Source organism: Gallinula chloropus, assembly GCF_964237585.1.
Source record: "Gallinula chloropus genome assembly, chromosome: 3".
NCBI lineage: Eukaryota > Metazoa > Chordata > Aves > Gruiformes > Rallidae > Gallinula > Gallinula chloropus.
In genome coordinates this window covers 84,376,080-84,393,973 of record NC_140087.1, presented here as the reverse complement: position 1 = coordinate 84,393,973, position 17,894 = coordinate 84,376,080, and the positions used below count along the sequence as shown (strand labels likewise).

General features: G+C 42.4%; 2 protein-coding genes across 2 annotated transcripts; one reads left to right on the top strand and one right to left on the bottom strand.

The window, feature by feature from the left end:
• Nucleotides 1-2,827: 2,827 nt before the first annotated feature.
• On the top strand, nucleotides 2,828-4,580 carry RPS27A (ribosomal protein S27a). The gene is made up of 6 exons (XM_084261384.1): nucleotides 2,828-2,877; nucleotides 2,966-3,027; nucleotides 3,298-3,352; nucleotides 3,483-3,568; nucleotides 3,946-4,077; nucleotides 4,390-4,580. Exons 2-6 carry the CDS (start codon nucleotides 2,980-2,982, stop codon nucleotides 4,537-4,539), a joined length of 471 nt encoding a protein of 156 aa, XP_084117510.1. The 5' UTR covers nucleotides 2,828-2,877; nucleotides 2,966-2,979; the 3' UTR covers nucleotides 4,540-4,580.
• A 593-nt stretch (nucleotides 4,581-5,173) lies between these two features.
• MTIF2 (mitochondrial translational initiation factor 2) lies at nucleotides 5,174-15,360 on the bottom strand (the record flags this gene model as incomplete). The annotated part of the gene is made up of 13 exons (XM_084261345.1): nucleotides 5,174-5,388; nucleotides 6,412-6,552; nucleotides 6,770-6,934; nucleotides 7,787-7,927; nucleotides 8,581-8,833; nucleotides 9,722-9,926; nucleotides 10,733-10,857; nucleotides 11,421-11,560; nucleotides 12,198-12,374; nucleotides 12,581-12,741; nucleotides 13,175-13,346; nucleotides 14,524-14,629; nucleotides 15,136-15,360. 13 exons carry the CDS (start codon nucleotides 15,358-15,360, stop codon nucleotides 5,219-5,221), a joined length of 2,181 nt encoding a protein of 726 aa, XP_084117471.1. The 3' UTR covers nucleotides 5,174-5,218.
• Nucleotides 15,361-17,894: the final 2,534 nt, after the last annotated feature.

Sequence of the window (17,894 nt, the reverse complement as noted above, 5' to 3'; positions counted from 1 at the left end):
TTGGAAGGACTAATGAATTAACCAATGCCAGAAACAGGAAAGAGTTACTTCTGTGTAACAATTACACAGCAGGCTATTTGAGATGAGTTGATGAACTAATTCCTACTTTTAATATCAAGGGATTAGATTAACAATGAGATCCAGGCACCTAGAACTAGAAATCTCAGTAGCATTACTGGGATTTTCAAAAGCATCTAATGGCCAGTTTCCTCCAGGCATCTGGACACTCTTGAAAAAACCTCAAATTGTACATTTTCATCTGTATGCCCAGACACAGATTTAAGATTAGCTTGTCAGTTTTCACAACACAGGGAACAGCTGGTCTCTTCAATTTCGGTCCCTTTAGAAAAAGGGCCAAAGAAGAGCCTCTAAAAATGGATAAACAGTTGACTTAACATGCATGGCTGTAACATTTTTACACTTTTTACAAACACCAAGAGAGTCACAAAAAGAACATGCCCTGGAAGGACTGCAAGCAACATGACATATTAACTGTGACACTGTGAACTGCTACTGCAGAATGCAATACCTTTTACCTTCCAAAATATTCAAGTCAATCTTCCATTTCACTAGGGACTCAAGACTTGAACTATAAAACATGCCAGTGTAGGCTAACCACAGTACTATCTCAGCAAGCAAATCAGAGTTGAAAGCGTTAAAGCATTTAGAAAATAATAACAACAAAATCAAACAACAAAACAACCAACCATGAACTTTACCACCTGATAGATTTATATACATATTATAAACTGAGAATGTTTTCATTTATTTTTGAAGAACTGAAACAACATCCTTATGCAGAAGATTATTTAGGAAATAACTTTTACCATATCAGTTAGACAGTTTTCCTGCCAGTGCCATCAAAAGTTACCAGACAGGAATCAAATATATCATCTTAAAAGACCAAATTCTTAGTCTCCTACTGCTAATTGTGTACTCTCATTCTTGATTGTTCTGACATTTCATTTTTAATGACCTCTTTCACCCTTTCTTTTTTTTTTTTTTCCTTCATGATCTGAGACAGGAGATCCTGCAGCGTGACAATCTTGCCTGATTTTGCCCAGGCAGGAATAGCAGTTGGACCTAACAAAATTCTAGGTACATCTGTGGATAGTTAAAGAGACAATATTTATATGGAGAGACTTGATAGAAAACTTTCCAGAACTTTCTGATGCAATTTAAAATAAAATGAATAGACAAAATAATACTCCTTAGAGCAAACTTCATAGCACTACTCCAATATAATAAAAAGCAGCCCCAAAAGTATTGCTCAAGATGATGAAAATGGAAAAAATTTTTACATTGTGAAAGACACCTTCTAAACCTACCTCAGGTTCAGTAATCACACGTTATTCGAACTAAGACAATCAGCAGTTATTTGGACAGTTGCAGCAACTATTGCCATGTAACAAGCAAGATATTTTTTCTAGACAAACACCAAATGCCCTTAGCACTTACAGGTGTTGGAAAAACACAGGAGAAGGGGCTGTGTATTTTGATGTCCAAAACTTGTGATAGACCCAGTACCCTGTATTCCTATTCTTCTGGAAAACTAAGAATCTTTCTTTATTCTTGGCATCTTCCATCTCAGTCAGTGTCTGAAAAAGGCAGACACAATCAGGCAGCCAGGCAGGCGGCCTTCAAGAATTTCAGTAAAAACCTTTCATCAACACTGTAGAGCTGTTAATGCTAATACGGGACATGCAGGAGATATGTCACAGGTCTTTTTAATTACATAGACTTTCTCCTGGTTTAGGACAGCTTTCTAATGTTTTATCATTTTAAAAGTTAAGAAGAGTGGTTAAGTACGAACCCTACTGTAACTTCCGGTAGTATGAATAAATCATAATGATGCCTATTTGACAGCAGTGTGCACAAGAGCATTAAAAAGTGGCTGAAAATACACCAGTCCTTGATTTCTGTAACACCAGCAGGTCAAAATTGGTCTGCTCATGCCCCTTTTCCCCAAAGCAACGAAACACTTTTTATTTATTATTATTGTTCATTCCTCCTTTACCTGAACAGCATTTGTTACCTTGTCAAATGGATTCTGTACATAATTTAACACTCCTCAGACAGTCCTTGCCTGGCACAACCCACTTAAGTTTCTGTCGATACTGACTCAGATGCTCTCTGGGAATCTCTAGTCCTTCTCAAAAAAGGCAGAAAAACCAGACTGTTTCAGTGCAATGGTTTGGCATGGTGACTTAGCCTAATGCCCTTTCCTCCTTTTTTTTTCAACAGCTGCCTCAGATCAAAACCTAGAATAGTTGAAATTTGTTAAAATAGCATCGGCTGGTACCCATGAATTCAAGCATACCTTTATTCAGCTTAAATCCTTCCCACATTCGATTAATAAGCATAGGAACACCTCTCTACTCCTGACATACCTGTGGCTTTTCTAGCTCTAAAAATATTTGCCCAGTTAAACTCGGCATTGATCTCTGGAAAGCCGCAGGTAGCAGGGTGACTGCAGGATGCTTTTCAACAGCCTCCCCAACACAGGATCGGGGCCTTCATATTGAAGCGCAGAGCTGCAGAGAGGCAGGGCTAGAACCCCACCCATATCGGCCATGGCTGCCTCATCGCCTGATGAAACCCTTCCCTCATGACGGCGGGCGTGGCGCGAAGCGAGCCGCGGTGCACTGTGGGAGCTGCAGTTTCCCCTTCCCGCCCCGCCCGCTCTGACTACGACTCCCATGGAGCTACTCAGGCGGGACTACGGCTCCCAGCAGGCCCCGCCGCTGCTTGAGGCAGTGGGGCTTGCTGGGAGCCGTAGTCCCGCCTCTCCGCCCGCCCCTTCGGCGCGGTTGGAAACCCCGTGCAGGCCGGCGCGCCGCTCTTTCGGGAAGCCGCCATTCCGCGAGGAGGTCGCGGGTGAGTTCTCGCTCCGGCTCCGCGGTTCCTAACGTGGCCGCGGGCCCCCTCTATCACCACCCCTCACCGCCTTCTTCCCCCCCCGCAGATACCGGTTTCACCATGCAGATCTTCGTGAAGACCCTCACGGGGAAAACCATCACCCTCGAGGTGAGTCGCCGCGGCCTGAAGGAAGCAGAGGCCGGCAGTGCCTCGCCGCATCCCGGCTTCCTGAGGCGGCCTGGCTGTGCCTTCAGTTGCACGGAGAAACGCGGGCCCAGGCACTGCCCGGGGGCGTTTGTGTGCCCGGCTTGCCGGGCCTACCAGCCTGGACGTGGCTGCTCTGTGAGGGCCTGAAATGTCTGAAGCTCCTCGTGGTTCTTGTGCAAATTAAAAGGCAAAGAACCTTTTGACTCGGGTTGTTTTTTTTTTCCATAATAGGTTGAGCCTTCTGATACTATAGAAAATGTGAAAGCTAAGATCCAGGATAAGGAAGGTGAGTTCAAAATGCATTTCTTAGCTCCAGCTCTGCAAGATAAGGGAGAATATCTGCAACAAGCTATTTCTTTGTTATTGAATGGTGTAGTTCATGTTGCTCATTTAATCTTGATTTATATCACCGTTAGGCATTCCTCCTGATCAGCAGCGATTGATTTTTGCTGGTAAGCAGCTAGAAGATGGACGTACACTGTCTGACTACAACATTCAAAAAGTGAGTAGGAAAGGATGGCACTATCGGTGCTGACTGACCTCTGTTCTGAGCCTAAGCACTGTTTCAAATGGATTCATTAATTCATTTCAGGGTGGGAGGCCCATTGGCCTGTGGAATAGGACTAGAAGGGTCTGGGGTGCAGCCCACTACTGTTTCAGGGTTTAAGCTCATCCCCTTCTGTGAGCCCTTGTGCCATGAGTTAAAATTGCAGAAAATTGTACAGTAATTAAACATTTTTGGGCCATGTCTTGCTAAAGCCTGTTAATTAGCAGACATAAGAACAGAATCCTCTTTTAGAGCTTTCCTAGCTTGAAATCTGTTACCTTAAGTGCTGCCTTGTTTTGAGAAAGCATTTTGAGTCTCTGTTTTACAAATAGGAATCAACTCTTCACCTTGTGCTGAGACTTCGTGGTGGTGCCAAGAAAAGGAAGAAGAAGTCTTACACTACTCCCAAGAAGAACAAGCATAAGAGAAAGAAGGTTAAGCTTGCAGTGCTGAAATACTACAAGGTACGTGAAACAAAGGAGAAACAAGGGGAGACTTTATAAAAAGTGTAGCTTTCATCAGGAAGAGACTGGTTACAGAATACAAAGCCTGTAAGGAGCCAGCACATAGCCGGGTATATTTGCAATCCTTCTCTTTCCAAACACCCCATCTGTAAACAGAAAAGAAACTGACTGGTGTAACTGGGAACTTTGCCTCAAGAAATCTGAGGTAGCAGCTCTCAGGAAAATATTTTGCTAAAGAGTAATACTCAGACTTCTCACTGGTGCTAAAAGCTGGAGAGTATACATGAGATGTTGCCTCTTTGCCTTTCCCAGGTGGATGAGAATGGCAAGATCAGTCGTCTGCGCCGGGAGTGCCCCTCTGAGGAGTGTGGAGCAGGAGTCTTCATGGCCAGTCATTTTGACAGACACTACTGTGGCAAGTGCTGTCTGACATACTGCTTCAATAAACCAGAAGACAAGTAAATGTACTAGACAATAAAAATCTGAAGTTCTGTACTGTTTAAGGATTTATTTCTGCTTCTTTGGGCACCCTAGTTCCTTTCATACATGAGAACAATCTGTGAAACTTCGGCTGCTGCCTGCCAGCTAAGATCTAATACTTGGAATCTAGAATTCAAGTGGCAACCTCTTTGAAAGAGAGGCTAAAGCCTTAAAAGTCACCTTTGAAGGAGATACTGGGTAACAATGATAGAGAAAAAACCCACTAGCTAACCTTGAAAGTATTCTTCCAGGTAGTACAGTAGATCTAACCTGGAAACACAGGAGAGCAAGAGGTCCAAAGTCACAACTACAAGTGAGTCAATGCCAGAGAAAGGGTAACAGTCCTGTTAACAAAATGCAGGCTCCAGCACTGCAACATTGTATAGCAGCACTGATGGGAGAAAAGATGGCTCAGTGATTTTGGAACCACGAGCGAGGCATCAGAAATACTTCTAAAAGATGGTTTTACTGCACTGAAGTGCTTGCAGTTGTAGCTTATCCCAGCTGATTGCTTGATGAGATGTAAAAGCAGGACATTATTATGTAAACATCAAATATAAAGAAGCTCATAAGCACCTTCTGCAGGTTCATTTAATGTAAAGACTTGAAGGCCAGCCAGCAGTAATACATGTCCTTTAGTGTTAAGGTATTCAAATGTATTTTAAAATCCTGGGTCCCAGGAAGTTGTCTGTTGAACTTCTTTTTCTTCGTAACAGACAATTTCATCTCCAATATTGAATTCTATGTATTCATCCAAACTCAATCCACAGTCCATACCCGTTTTTATTACCTGGACATCATCTTTATGATGCTTCAGTGATGATAAAGATCCTACAAAGAGAAAAGTGTATAAAAGAAAGAGGCCCAGCGAGCATCAGAGTATTGAAGTGTTTTGGTTTGCCCTTCTTAGAGAATTAATGCTTCACCTTGTTGCTACCCAAATGAAAGCAGGAAAACATCGGGGTTGTGAGCACATGCAGCTAATGAATGAAGGTCCTTTGCAGCAGGAAAGTCCCCTGATGCTGCTGCTTTCCTAACAGAGTGAGTGGCTAGAAGAAGTGCTGGGTAACAGTACAGGCACCTTTTGCAGCTTTTCTGTAACTGGAGCAACTCCATCCTAAGCAGCATCTGGAACTGCCCCAGGATCAGATGTTGTCCTGGTTTCGGTCAGGATGGAGTTAACTTCTTTTGTAGCAGTGGATGGAATGCTGTGTTTGAGAGCTAAAATGAAAGCAGTGCTGATAACACCCTGATGTTTTTAGTTGCTTTCAGACAGTCAAGGACTTTTTCAGTTCTCCATATTTCTCTATTAGTAAGAAAGGAGGGGACAAAGGCAGGACAGATGACCCAAACTGGCCAAAGAGAGTATTCCATGCCAATTATGTCATGCTCCATATAAAGGGGGGCTGATGGGAGGAGGAGCAGGGTGGCTCCATTACATGCAGTTTTTGAGGGATGGTTGGGTTCTGGGACGGCTCTGGGTGGCAGGGCCTGAGTTGTGTGGTTTGGTGAGAAACTGCATTGTGTATTAATAGTTTCATAAATTTTTTGCTCTACAGTCCTGTTAGCTTTGTTATATTTTACCTTTCTGCTATTTTAGTAAACTATCCTTATCCCAACCCACGGGCTTTTCGTTTCTTGGTTTTGGGGTTATTTGCCCCTTCCTTTTCCCTTCCCTCACCCCTCCCCCCCCTTCTCCCCCTGCTCTTTTCCTTTAAAGAGCAGGCAGCTGCATGGATCTCATCTCTCAGCCGGGGTAAAACCACGACAGATACGTACATTTTGCACTCACTCAGGGAACTAGCAGTGTGTTGTACTGAATGCAAATACCCATTCTGTTGCAATTACGCTTACCTTTCCAAAGAACATCCCTGTTACGGATTAACTTGAACTTCATTTTTTTGTCTAGCAGCCCCTTCTGTACTCTGCATCCAGCTACTGGAACTTTGTTTTTTCCTACTGTTACAGAGAAGATGTTGAGAACAGAAGCTTCCCCTAAAAGGAAAGAGAGAAGTTTGTGTCAAGTACACAAGAGTAACAAAACTGGCACTAAGTAAAAGCAAGCTATACTCTTCCACTTACAGGCTTTAAAATAAGAGGGGAGCAGCTACAGAGGAATGTCAGATATTTCATATAATAGGAACACTTTATTGGAGAATAAACTTACAGCCACATTGCAAAACACAGATATTAAGAGTCACTGAAAACTCACCTATTGTCTTCTCCACCACAGATGGGGGTAGCTTGCTATTCAGCTCCTCTTTCAAGTCCTCAATAAGTTTGTAGATGATATTGTGAAGTTTAATTTTTATTCCCTTTTTAGCAGCCATCTGTTTAATACTTTCACTGGCTTTCACACTGAATCCAAATATAACACCTGATAAACAAGAAACAATGAGCAACCGATGACTACAAGAGATCGCTCTCTAACCAGTGAAAGCCTCTGCTGTGTGTATTCTGTAATGCTGAACTTGTGGCAGGGGGTAGAATCAGCAGTCAGCAATACAAGAAACAACATTTTCCTGCTGTTTCCCTTTTAAGGAGGGACCATTTACTTCTACTCTTGCACACTGACTGCTACCAACCTTGTATCAAAACAAATGGCTGCTCAAAAAAGTGCTCACAGAAACTTCCCCAGTGACAGAACTGGAGGTGTCCAAGCAGAAACCAGCACTTACACACAGCTCCCCAGAGCTCCCACGAAGGACAAGGACCCCCCCCGCCACACACACTGTTGGGCTAGAAAACTGATTCATTTGACTGTCCAAATTAAGCTGGAAGCAAACTCAAACCATTCTCATCCAACCATGGCCTGTGTCAGGTCCAACAACTCCACACCTACCGCAGGTGAGAACTGCCAGGTATGAACAGAAACAACTGACAGAGTCTTTCCACTTACCTCTCGGAACAAAAGGAAATTCTTTTGTAACCTACTTTTCTAGCTTTGCCCTCTTGGAGCCCCATAAAGCAACCCAAGTGAAGTGTCAGTTTAACCTTAGCAATTCAACTACTGGTAACAGCTGGCCACAGTTCACCTATTTCCATGAGATTTCTATCCTTCCCTGCCTACACTAATGTTTGATGTTAAAGGAAGCATTTTCAAGAGAAATATAAGCTTACCTTATGTAAGCTGCTAATGATTATTGAGAAAATAAAACCAGAATGAGATCTATCCATTTCAACAAAGAATTTGTACTAATTGTACATTGATTTTTAACCACACACTCACCATTAAATGCTTCTGCAAGACTGATATCCGTTTCACTGATATCTCCCATCCCAAAATGAATGATATCCAGTTTACATTCGCTGTCAGCATCGTAGCTGTCCAGAATATTTAGAATCGCTTCAACAGATCCATCCACATCACCTGTGTGTACAAAGGGCATACAAAGAAACACTAAGAACTGAGAAGAATGACAACTCCACACTGCAACATAAAGTCTTTTGATACCTATCATTCCTTACTATATTTTCAGTAGCATATTTGACCACATCTAACTAAAAATGAGCTGATTAAATACAGTAGGACCAGAAGCTCCACATCTGCTTCCATTTTCAGTGAAGTTCGCATAGTTTTTCAGCTAATACCATCACTGCTTGTGTATCACTAAGTGTGAGGTCAAACCAAGTTCTTCCTGTTCTACTTTAACTGATACATAATTATTCCTGTCCTCCAGTTTGCTGATGCAGTACTGCTGCTCATATAGCTTGTGGATTTTTTTATTTTTATATATATAGAGAGAAAATTAAATTTACATACATATAAGCACTTGTGTGGGTTTTACTCAGGAGTTCCTGGGTAAGGGGGTGGTGCTAATAAATTTTGGTGTTGCTCTGACCCTGCTTCTGACCCATTAATGTTTTTTGGTACCCCTCACCTTCCTGAGCAAAGTTCAATCATCTCTTCAGTTTCAAACTGGCCCAACTTCTGGTAACAGAAATTTTGTTCACAGTTTATGGCTGTGCTCCAGACTGAGCATTTGAGAGGCACAAAAATCAAGGACCAGAACAGGACAGCACCTTTAACAATTAGTGACAGCACGTTTTCATCAGACTCGGTTCTCTCTTTAGGCTTTGAAAACATTAGATGCTTATTGGCCTTGTACAGCGCCGCCTTCTTCTGTCTCCAGGTCAGATGGGCTAGCTTCTGTTGCTTCTTCTCATACTCCATCCTGTGCTCCTTCTGCTTTGCTTCAATAACTTCCAAATCCCTTTTCATCCTCTCTTGCTGTTCAACGTAGGTTCTCCAAGCCACAACTTCATGTGCCCTTTGCTGGGTAGGAAGACACAGAAACAGGACCTTTCAAAGCATTGCATCGGAGAACTCCACATCTATGCACTTTCACCCTTTTGCATCTTCTCTACAGGCTCACTCATTTTCTATCATATTTAACACCAGATTTTGCTGCAAGGATGGCAGCAAATAAGCACTGCAGCTTCCTCCCTGGGCTACAACAACATGACTCAAGGGCTACTTTTTTCTGGTATCTCTACATTGCAGAAGAGCACAAATTATTGACTATTCTGCCATGTGGTATTTGCCCAGCTCTCAAAACACCTATATTTTATACATACTCTTTTGTCAGAAACCGGTTCTCTCATTCTAAAATTAAAACACTGATACCATTAAGTACTGTATTGTTCTCCAGGTAAGGCAATAGTGGGTTCATATAGAAGAGCAAAGCCTATTGTGCCTCTAGAGAGGGAATACGTTAGAACATATCCCAGATTCCCCCAGCAGAAGCCATTCAGGACTGCAGTCATTGCAAACAAAGCATGGAGGAAGACAGTTCACGCTTTTGCTCAGTGAATCACCATGAGAAGCAGAGGCATGAACCAAAGGGGACTCATCTTTAATTCCAGAGGCAACCCGCTTTCTTCATGTGATTGTAAAGCAGGTTAATCTGGATGCTTGAAGAGGATGAGGGGACAGCCTGGCAGGGGAAAGGCAGGGGCAGCGGAAAAGAAAGTGGCAGCATGCAAATCTTCATTCCTCTTACAGAACACCTAACTCAGGTCTCTTAATAACCACACTCAGCATTCTTCTTCCACCTGGTTATCCGGGTTGTTCAGAATGAAAGCTATCACTTATTTTTCAGTCAACTCCTTCCCACCCACCTTACCATGTTATGAGTTTTCCATTAAGCAGTTCTTTCTTTACCTCAGATTCTACTTCAAGGATTTCATCTCCTGCTGAAGGGACTTCCTTCCAGCCCATAATTTCCACTGGGATGCCTGGAGAGGCTGCATCTACACTTTTGCCGTTCTCATCAAACATGAAACGTACTTTTGCCCATGTCTTCCCTGCAACTAGAACACAGCCTTTTCTCAGAGTTCCTCTTTGGATGATGGCTGTGGTAACTGGACTAGTGAAGAGCAGAGGAGGAAAATAACAGACAAAATTGAAATTTAAATTACTCTTCTCCCCATTTTTATGGTTAGCACAGATAAGCAAACATAACACTGCACATATCAGTGATCGATCATAGGTAGAGTACTCCTGTGACATGTTTTATTAGAGTGACAATAACATTTTAAAGTGACTTGCAAAAAACCCAAAGCCTGTACTGCCCTCTTTCCATTTCTGCACATGAGTACAAAGTTTGGCATTTGGGAAATCAGCAGAATGGTATTACACATTAAGTGAGTGCCCAACAAAAATGTATCTCCAAACTCCAATAACTTTCTAGAATTCAGTTCATTTTTAAACAGGGCAGAATATGTCTTGTTTATAGATAACCCGCAAAAGGAATAAAATATTTCAGAGAGTAAAATGTCCTATTACACATAATTCTAGAATTAGTATATTCTAGAATATATATTATATTGTGACTTATATTAACTTAATCATTCCTACTTTTTAAGGTAATTTTAAAAAATACATCTGTGCTAGCATTTTAAAATATTTCCTGTGCTTACAGGATTCTATTCCAGTGATATGATGAATTTCACCTCCTCAGTTTATATCTTATTTTTCTGGCACTCATACTGTAGAATAACATTTCAATGCTTTAGTTACAAACACTGAAAAGAAACTGTTATGGTTTTATTTAAAGACAGTAATGAAAAGTTCTATGTTAAACATAAATATGGAGGTAAAAAGCACCTGAACAGTATCTCTGCTTTGTTACAAACTGCTTCATTAAAGCTGTGAAGGCGGCAGGTGACTCACCCTTTCCCTTTGTCTTTGCGAGACTCGATTACAGTCCCCTCCACAAGACCTGTGGAATCCGCCTTCAGTTCTAACATCTCTGCTAAAGCAACAGTGGCTTCTGCTAGAACCATCAGATTTTCACCCTGTATAAAACCATACACAAATATATACATATATATATATATACACACACACACAATAAAGGAAGCGCCCAATTAAAGTAAGATGAAAAGTTGACCTTTTAGGGCCAAATCCCCCCCATTTAATTTGGTACTTGTAACAATGCAATACAGTAACAAAGCAATACATATCCATGTGCCTTTGAGGCAAGATGGTAACAAAAGTAATGAAGCATTAGAAGCAAGCACAGCCAGTCCAGAATGCAGGAGACACTAGGATGAACAGTTTCCTCACTTCTCTGTTCACAGCATATATACAAGGAAACTGCAGTTAGGATTAGCCTGAACAACATCTACTAGATTTGCAGAGGAAACAAGGTATTATTGCTCACTGAAGGTCCGAGTCTCAAAATACAGTAGGAATATGTTTCAAATAATTCTGGTGAGAGCTAGCAGCACTTAGCTCATGGTAAGGTGTCAAATACCAGAAGATAAGCATTTTATTTTGCAGCTGACAAATAAAAATGCAGCTACATGCACGTATTAGATACCCATAAACACCGTAATTTTTTCCACCAAAGCTTTACCTTGAGTGCAGAAATATTTACAGCTTGAACATCACCTCCAAACTCTTCACAGACCACATCGTGAGCCAGCAATTCCTTCTTTACCCTTTCAGGATCGGCTTCAGGTTTGTCACATTTATTAATGGCAAGGATAAGAGGAACTAAAAGGAGAAAAAACAAACCATTACCAACCTAAACAAAACTTGCTGTTACTAGCAATAAAAGGCTATAGCAAGTTAGAGCCACTTAGAAACACAAATTATCTTATTTGGTATCTGTTCCCTGAGGAGCCATGGAGATCTGAGCTGCCATGAGTAAGCTGGAGGAGTTATTCTAAGTAGGGAAGGGAAAGAAAACCCAACAGTGCCTTCCATGTACTCTGTGAATGCTTTTCTCACAAACCTGCAAGTCCTGCAAAAATATTTTAATATCTTTATGCATTACTGCAACCACAGAATCATAGAATGTGTTAGGTTGGCAGGGATCTTTAAAGGCCATATAGTCCAACCCGCTGCACTGAGTGGGGATGCCTTTCACTAGATCAGGTTGCTCAGGGGCTTCATCAAGCCTGATCTTGAATGTCTTCAGGGATGGGGCCTCCTCTGGGTAACATTCAGTATATTTTCAAACACCTTCCCAGGGAAGAAGAAACAGGACTATGACAGTTACTTCCCAAGTTCTCTGGATTCCAACTCAAGGAGTTTCTATTTGCAAAGCTCTTGTTATTTGTGCATTGACTTTGTGTACTGGGATTGCCACTTACTTAAAACTGCAATATTAACAGGTAAAACACCATACCTCCTGCATTTTTAGCATGTTGAATGGATTCTATAGTTTGTTCCATCACGCCATCTTCTGCTGCTACAACCAGTATGACGATGTCAGTAACATGAGTACCTCTTGCTCGCATGGCTGAAAAAGCTGCATGTCCAGGAGTATCAAGAAAAGTTATCTTTTCCCCAGAAGGCATATGCACTGCGGACAAACATACATGGTACATTTTAAAATCAACCTTTCACATAGCTTTATGTGACCTACTGTACATCAAGAATCATTCGTTTGAGAACTTTTTAAATAATAATGAAATGGTTTAGGCAGAGAGAGAACTGTAGGCAGCAAGTCAGCCCGTCATATTAGAGTGTAAACCCTTTCATACACGTGCACATACACTTGAATCATACCAAGAAAAGCACCAATGTGTTGTGTAATGCCTCCTGCTTCCATTGATGCCACCTGAGTTTTTCGTAGGCTGTCGAGTAAGGTTGTTTTCCCATGATCAACGTGGCCCAAGATGGTAACAACCGGGGGCCGTGGGGTTAGTAGTGCTGGGTCTGCAGGAGGCCTACAATGAGAAACACGTTTTGTAAATAGCACAAAAGTTCACTGACTGACACTCACGCCCACTATGGCTAACAGAGAGCCGTTTACCAGTGATGAAGAAGTGAGGATTCTCATGTTCACAAATCCTACCTACACCACACAGCCCTCTTAGCGCTCAGTCTTACTGCTGCATCAATTAATACAGCAATTCAATATATCAATATTTGTCTTTTCTTCAGAAAATGGCAGAGAAAGTTTACTGAAACCAAATCAAATCAGAGTTCTCAGGGTTTTGGCCAAAGAAATCAAAATAGTAAACTTTACCTTTTAGATATCAGGTTGTGACTGTATCAGGTATTCTCAGCATACCATCAGAACAAAGAAAATACAGTATATGAAACACACTTGTGGAAACAAATAGGATAAAGAACTGAAAGGAACAGTTTGCAACTTGCCTTTTCACAGCATCTTTATTTTCTCTTTCTTTTTCCTCTTTCAATTTTGCTGATTTATACTTCATTCCAGATTTCTTAACGATAAGCTTGATAAGGTCTTCACTTAAGATAGAATCTGGTTCCAGTGAATCACAGTCAATGTCTGTGTATAGCAGTGCTTCATAAATATGATCTGAAGAAGAGATAAAGGTGCTTATCAGTCACATCCACAAAAACATGTGGGACAAAAAAAACCCCCATACTTCATCCAGTTTAAGCCTTTTCCATTAGTAGATGAGATCATGCTAGTAGCTCCACAAAGGATTTTTCCTGCACATAATCTGAAAGTTCCTATTATGTTACATACTTGCAGAGAAGAACCAGATTCAGAAAGATTTAGTGAAAACAACTGCCTTGTTAGATGCTACAATCTCATTTTTCACTCAGATTTTCATAGTTTACTGTTCCATTAACCTCTAAGAAGAAAACATCTGAAATTCTCTATACCTTCTAAGGCAAACAGCAAAGAAGTGATTTGAGGAAGGAAGTTTGATAAACCTGTTCACATGCCACTTTCTGTTGCAGAAGCACAGAACATACTGCAGTAGTCAAAAGTTGTTACATGCTAACTGAAGCACAAATTTATGTAGGAAACGTACAGCAAGACATGACAGGTATTTCTTTTCTGCTTCTCCTCATTTCCAAGAGGGAAGTTCACCAGAAAAAGTCCCCATCTGGATAAAAAGAAATTGGAATTACGCAGGAATGGTTCATGGGATTAAATGAACAAGCCTGCTTAGGGCAGTCACCTAAAGAAGGGAGTGTTTCCAGACAAGTCCTGCCCACTCCCAGTTAATCAAATGGCTGTTTTAATAAAATACATACTGCTCCTGAACCTAAGATTCCTGCTCCCAGGTGAGTATCCAAGGGTTGCATGACAGGCTGAAGCTCTTTTGTGCCTTCTCTCTTTAAGCCACAAATTCTTTACTCACAGGGGTCTGTCTTCAACTATCCAGCTTGCAACTTTTTTCCCTTTCAGAATAACTTAGTACTCAGGTAACAGTCATAAAGAGCAGCCTATGTGGGTCTGAAGCCTCTCTGCTATAGACAGAAGACAATCATGGCTTCTTCACATTAAAAGGATCTTGTCTGGTAATTTGGATGGCTCGGCTTTTTTCCCCTCTTTAGTCTGCCATTGTATCTACCAACATTTTCTTTGGAACTGGTACAATCTACCTTGCTAAAGAAGGGATTAGCAACCACTAACTAATGCCACTGTAGACATCTTTGCCTTTACCACTCATGAAAGTGTCACAACTGAATGAAACGAGATCTAAAAATCTCTCTCAAACAACAAAGCAGGCTCTCACCTATGTCTTTACCCATAGCTCGTGCCAGTTCCTCGACTGTCATCTTCTGCCTTATCTCCACTTCACCTTTTGTCAGTTGTATTTTCTTTTTCTTCTTTTTTGTCTCCTACATGGAATTAGACACGTATATAGGAACACATTGCTGGCATAAACTGAGAAATAATAGAAACAATATTAACAAGAAAATGGTCTCAAACCATACGATGTAAACACATCATTTTTACTACAACACCAATTAATTACAATAAAGTAATGACTTAACACATCATACTGAAACTGTACAGCGTACCATTCTATAATATTTTTTCATTTTTAATTTTTCAAAACAAGGGAGAAAAAAGCCATGAAATAATTTTCACTTGTAATAATTTGTAATAATTTCCTCCTGCCTCTACAAAGATTCTAGTCTAAGCACTTTAAGTCATCATTTGAGAGGGTCTCACAATACAGTCATATATTAAGCACATTTTGTCTTATACATTTAAACTAACTTCTCTATATTCATTATTTAGGCTTTTTTTGGGTGGGTGTTTGTAATTAAAGCGCTCAATCTGAGCTCTTGTACTTTGAAACTTCAAATAAAACCAGAGATTACTGGATTCTGTGAATTACCTCCTTTGTAGCTAGATGTCTGTGTTGTGATAAGGCAACACTGATTAACTTGTCCTCTTGCCAGGGCTGCGGATACTGAGGAATGGACCACAGGGGATGTGCAGACGACTGCACAGGCTTCCATTGTGCTCTGTAAACTTTTCTGTAGGAGAGAGTACGCAGCTGCCGGCAAGCACCACGTAACTGGACCAGATCTTCAAACTTTCGTATCAGACCTCGATTCATCTCCTCACTGAAAACACAAAGGCCACACTGAAATCAGCCTCAAAGCTAAAAGATACTCTTTCATATGATAATACAGACAGGAACTCAAGACACAAATGTTATGTTTCAAACCAGGTTTTTTTAATGCTGAAAAAAAGTTGAACTATTTAGTAACTGTTCCAGTTTCTCAGTTTCCTTTGGTGGTTCACCTTTCTCCACTACCCCACTGCAGGCACACAGATCTACCACAGGTTACAAGTCTTTCATTTATCTCCACAGATCTTTAATATAAAGTACCAAGATCCCTATTTCAGGTTCTTTGACGCTATCTGGAAAAAAAGGGAAATCTGCACTCCTTGTTACTGATAAGAGTTGTCCAGGTGCAACTTATCTAAGCCAGTAAAACACAGTTGCAAAATGCTGCTTATATGAGCATGTGCCACCACAAGACTAGAGCCTTGTAAGAACAGTGTTGTCACACAGATGGAAATGTCCTTTGAGGCTAAACCCTGGCTTAGCAACTAAGCTTTCCAAGATACCTCTGTGAGATCATCTCACATCTTGCTTTAACCATCTTAACCTTGGTTTGAGTCAATTTCCTAATTAGCCAGTGTAAGTCTCCTATTTGAGCTTTTCGTTCAGAGTTGCCTTCTCTATTCTGCTCAGTGATGCCATTCTATACACCTCCCATGTCTTCCCTCAAAGGTGGCTTTGTACCATCTTCCAGCCAACTCCAAATGAATGAAACGCTACCAGTCCCGCTCAGAATGACTGCGGTCCCTTTAAGAGGTCTCCCGCATTTGGATATCTACAGGAAATGAGCAAATGACAAACTAACCACTCTTTTTTCCCCCTAAAGCGACCTTTAAAGGGACAGCTTTTAAGGGTAAAACCGGGGAACCCGCAGAAACTGCCGCAAGACGCTGCTCACACCAAAAACTAACGTAAGGTCAAGGCGAGACAGAACAAGCCCACAGAGGAGAAGTCTACGTGAAGCTGCTGACTGCAAAGCAGCCACTCCTGGCTCTCGGGGCCCGTGGGTCACCAGCTGCCGGGACAGGCGCACCCCTCCAGCCCGTGCCGCTGGCTAGCACTGTATCAGAGAAGCCATCAGGCTACGGAGACCTTTCACCTAACAAACCGCGGTCATCCCCGGGTAGGGGAACACGATCGCAAAGGGCTGCCTCAGGCACAGCCTCACCCTGCCGCGAGCGGGACTACACTGCAATGACCGCACGCTGCCAGGCAGCCAAGCTCCCGAGACCTGCCAGCTGCAGCCCTCCCGGCAGCCACAGGTCCCCATTACCCTTCCCTCACCGTCCTCCGCCCCCCGCCCTGGGACAGCTCTGTATGCAGACGCCTGCCTGGTTGGTTGGTTGGTTGGTTGACAGACCGGCCCGGCCCTCCCGCCCTGTCAGACTCGCTGAGGGAGCCCAACGACCTCCGCGCGCCACCAAAAGCCCCTCTCCCCTCCCCACTTTGCCTTCAGCGCCAGATGCCGGGCGAGCAGCTCTTTGCGCAGGCGCCAAAGGGCGGGAGGGCACCGCGCCGGCGCAGTGGCGGACGGCGGCGCGCGCCGCAACAGCCGGGTCCTTGAGGGGGTGGAGGTGGAGCTTCCCCCCACCAGGGGCGGAAAGAGCCTCACGAAACGAGGGCTCCGTGCCCGTGGAAACGCCCGTGATTTATCTAAGTTGCCTTGCCCTCATTGTTACAGTCACCCTAATAAAATAGCTTGAATTCTGGGTTATTTTGGGTTTAGATCAGAATACGATAATTATTTTAAATAAAGTTACAGCAGCTCTAAGAGTATCAAGCACGTTGAGGCCCTTAGGAATAGCTAACTAGGGTGGTGTGTGCCTCGCGTGCTACGGGGATCGTTACGGGCTCTCAGTTAAAGCAATGGGTACTGGTTATAGGCCTTGAGTCGAAACAAGTGGTACCAGAGGAGACTGGTTGTGGTTTGGGAGATCAGCCAAAGATGAAACAAGTGTGTGCAAGGATGGGGTTCTGTCAGCGTACGCGGTGAGGAAGACTATTGACAACTGCCAGAGGACCCCTGCTCAACATGACTACACATGTCTGGGGGACATCTGCATAGGAGAATGACTTCCAGCAAATAACATCAATATGCTGATCATTACCCTCTCCTCTTTGTATTCAAAGCAACCAGTAAAGTTAACCAATGGTTTCTGCAGAATAAGAATATAAGTAAGGTGAGGCAACTGAAAGCCAGTCATTGCAAAGGTTGAATTAAGAAGTGACCATTTTATGCATTTTGATCAGTGTATAAATACGTTGCGCTTTGTGTCTGTTGACAGACACGTATGACGTACGGAAATAGACTCTATAACTCGAAAGTTATAAGGTAGGTATGTTTATAGCACGCAGTTGCACGGGGGATCGCTCCACCACGGACGTACACACCTGGAGTAACAAAACCGTCCCATATTTATACAATGAAACAATGAATATTCAATTAACGCCTATACATATGCATTACCTAACCCCGCCTACTCTCGCTTCTTATGCTAATTAGCTTATCAGTCCTTTGCGAT

Bases quoted from the DNA above. Each gene is read 5' to 3' on its own strand.
- RPS27A (XM_084261384.1), top strand. From the start codon at position 2,980: ATGCAGATCTTCGTGAAGACCCTCACGGGGAAAACCATCACCCTCGAG. The intron at 3,028-3,297 runs GTGAGTCGCCGC...TTTCCATAATAG, and splicing joins GGAAAACCATCACCCTCGAG to GTTGAGCCTTCTGATACTAT. The intron at 4,078-4,389 runs GTACGTGAAACA...TGCCTTTCCCAG, and splicing joins CAGTGCTGAAATACTACAAG to GTGGATGAGAATGGCAAGAT.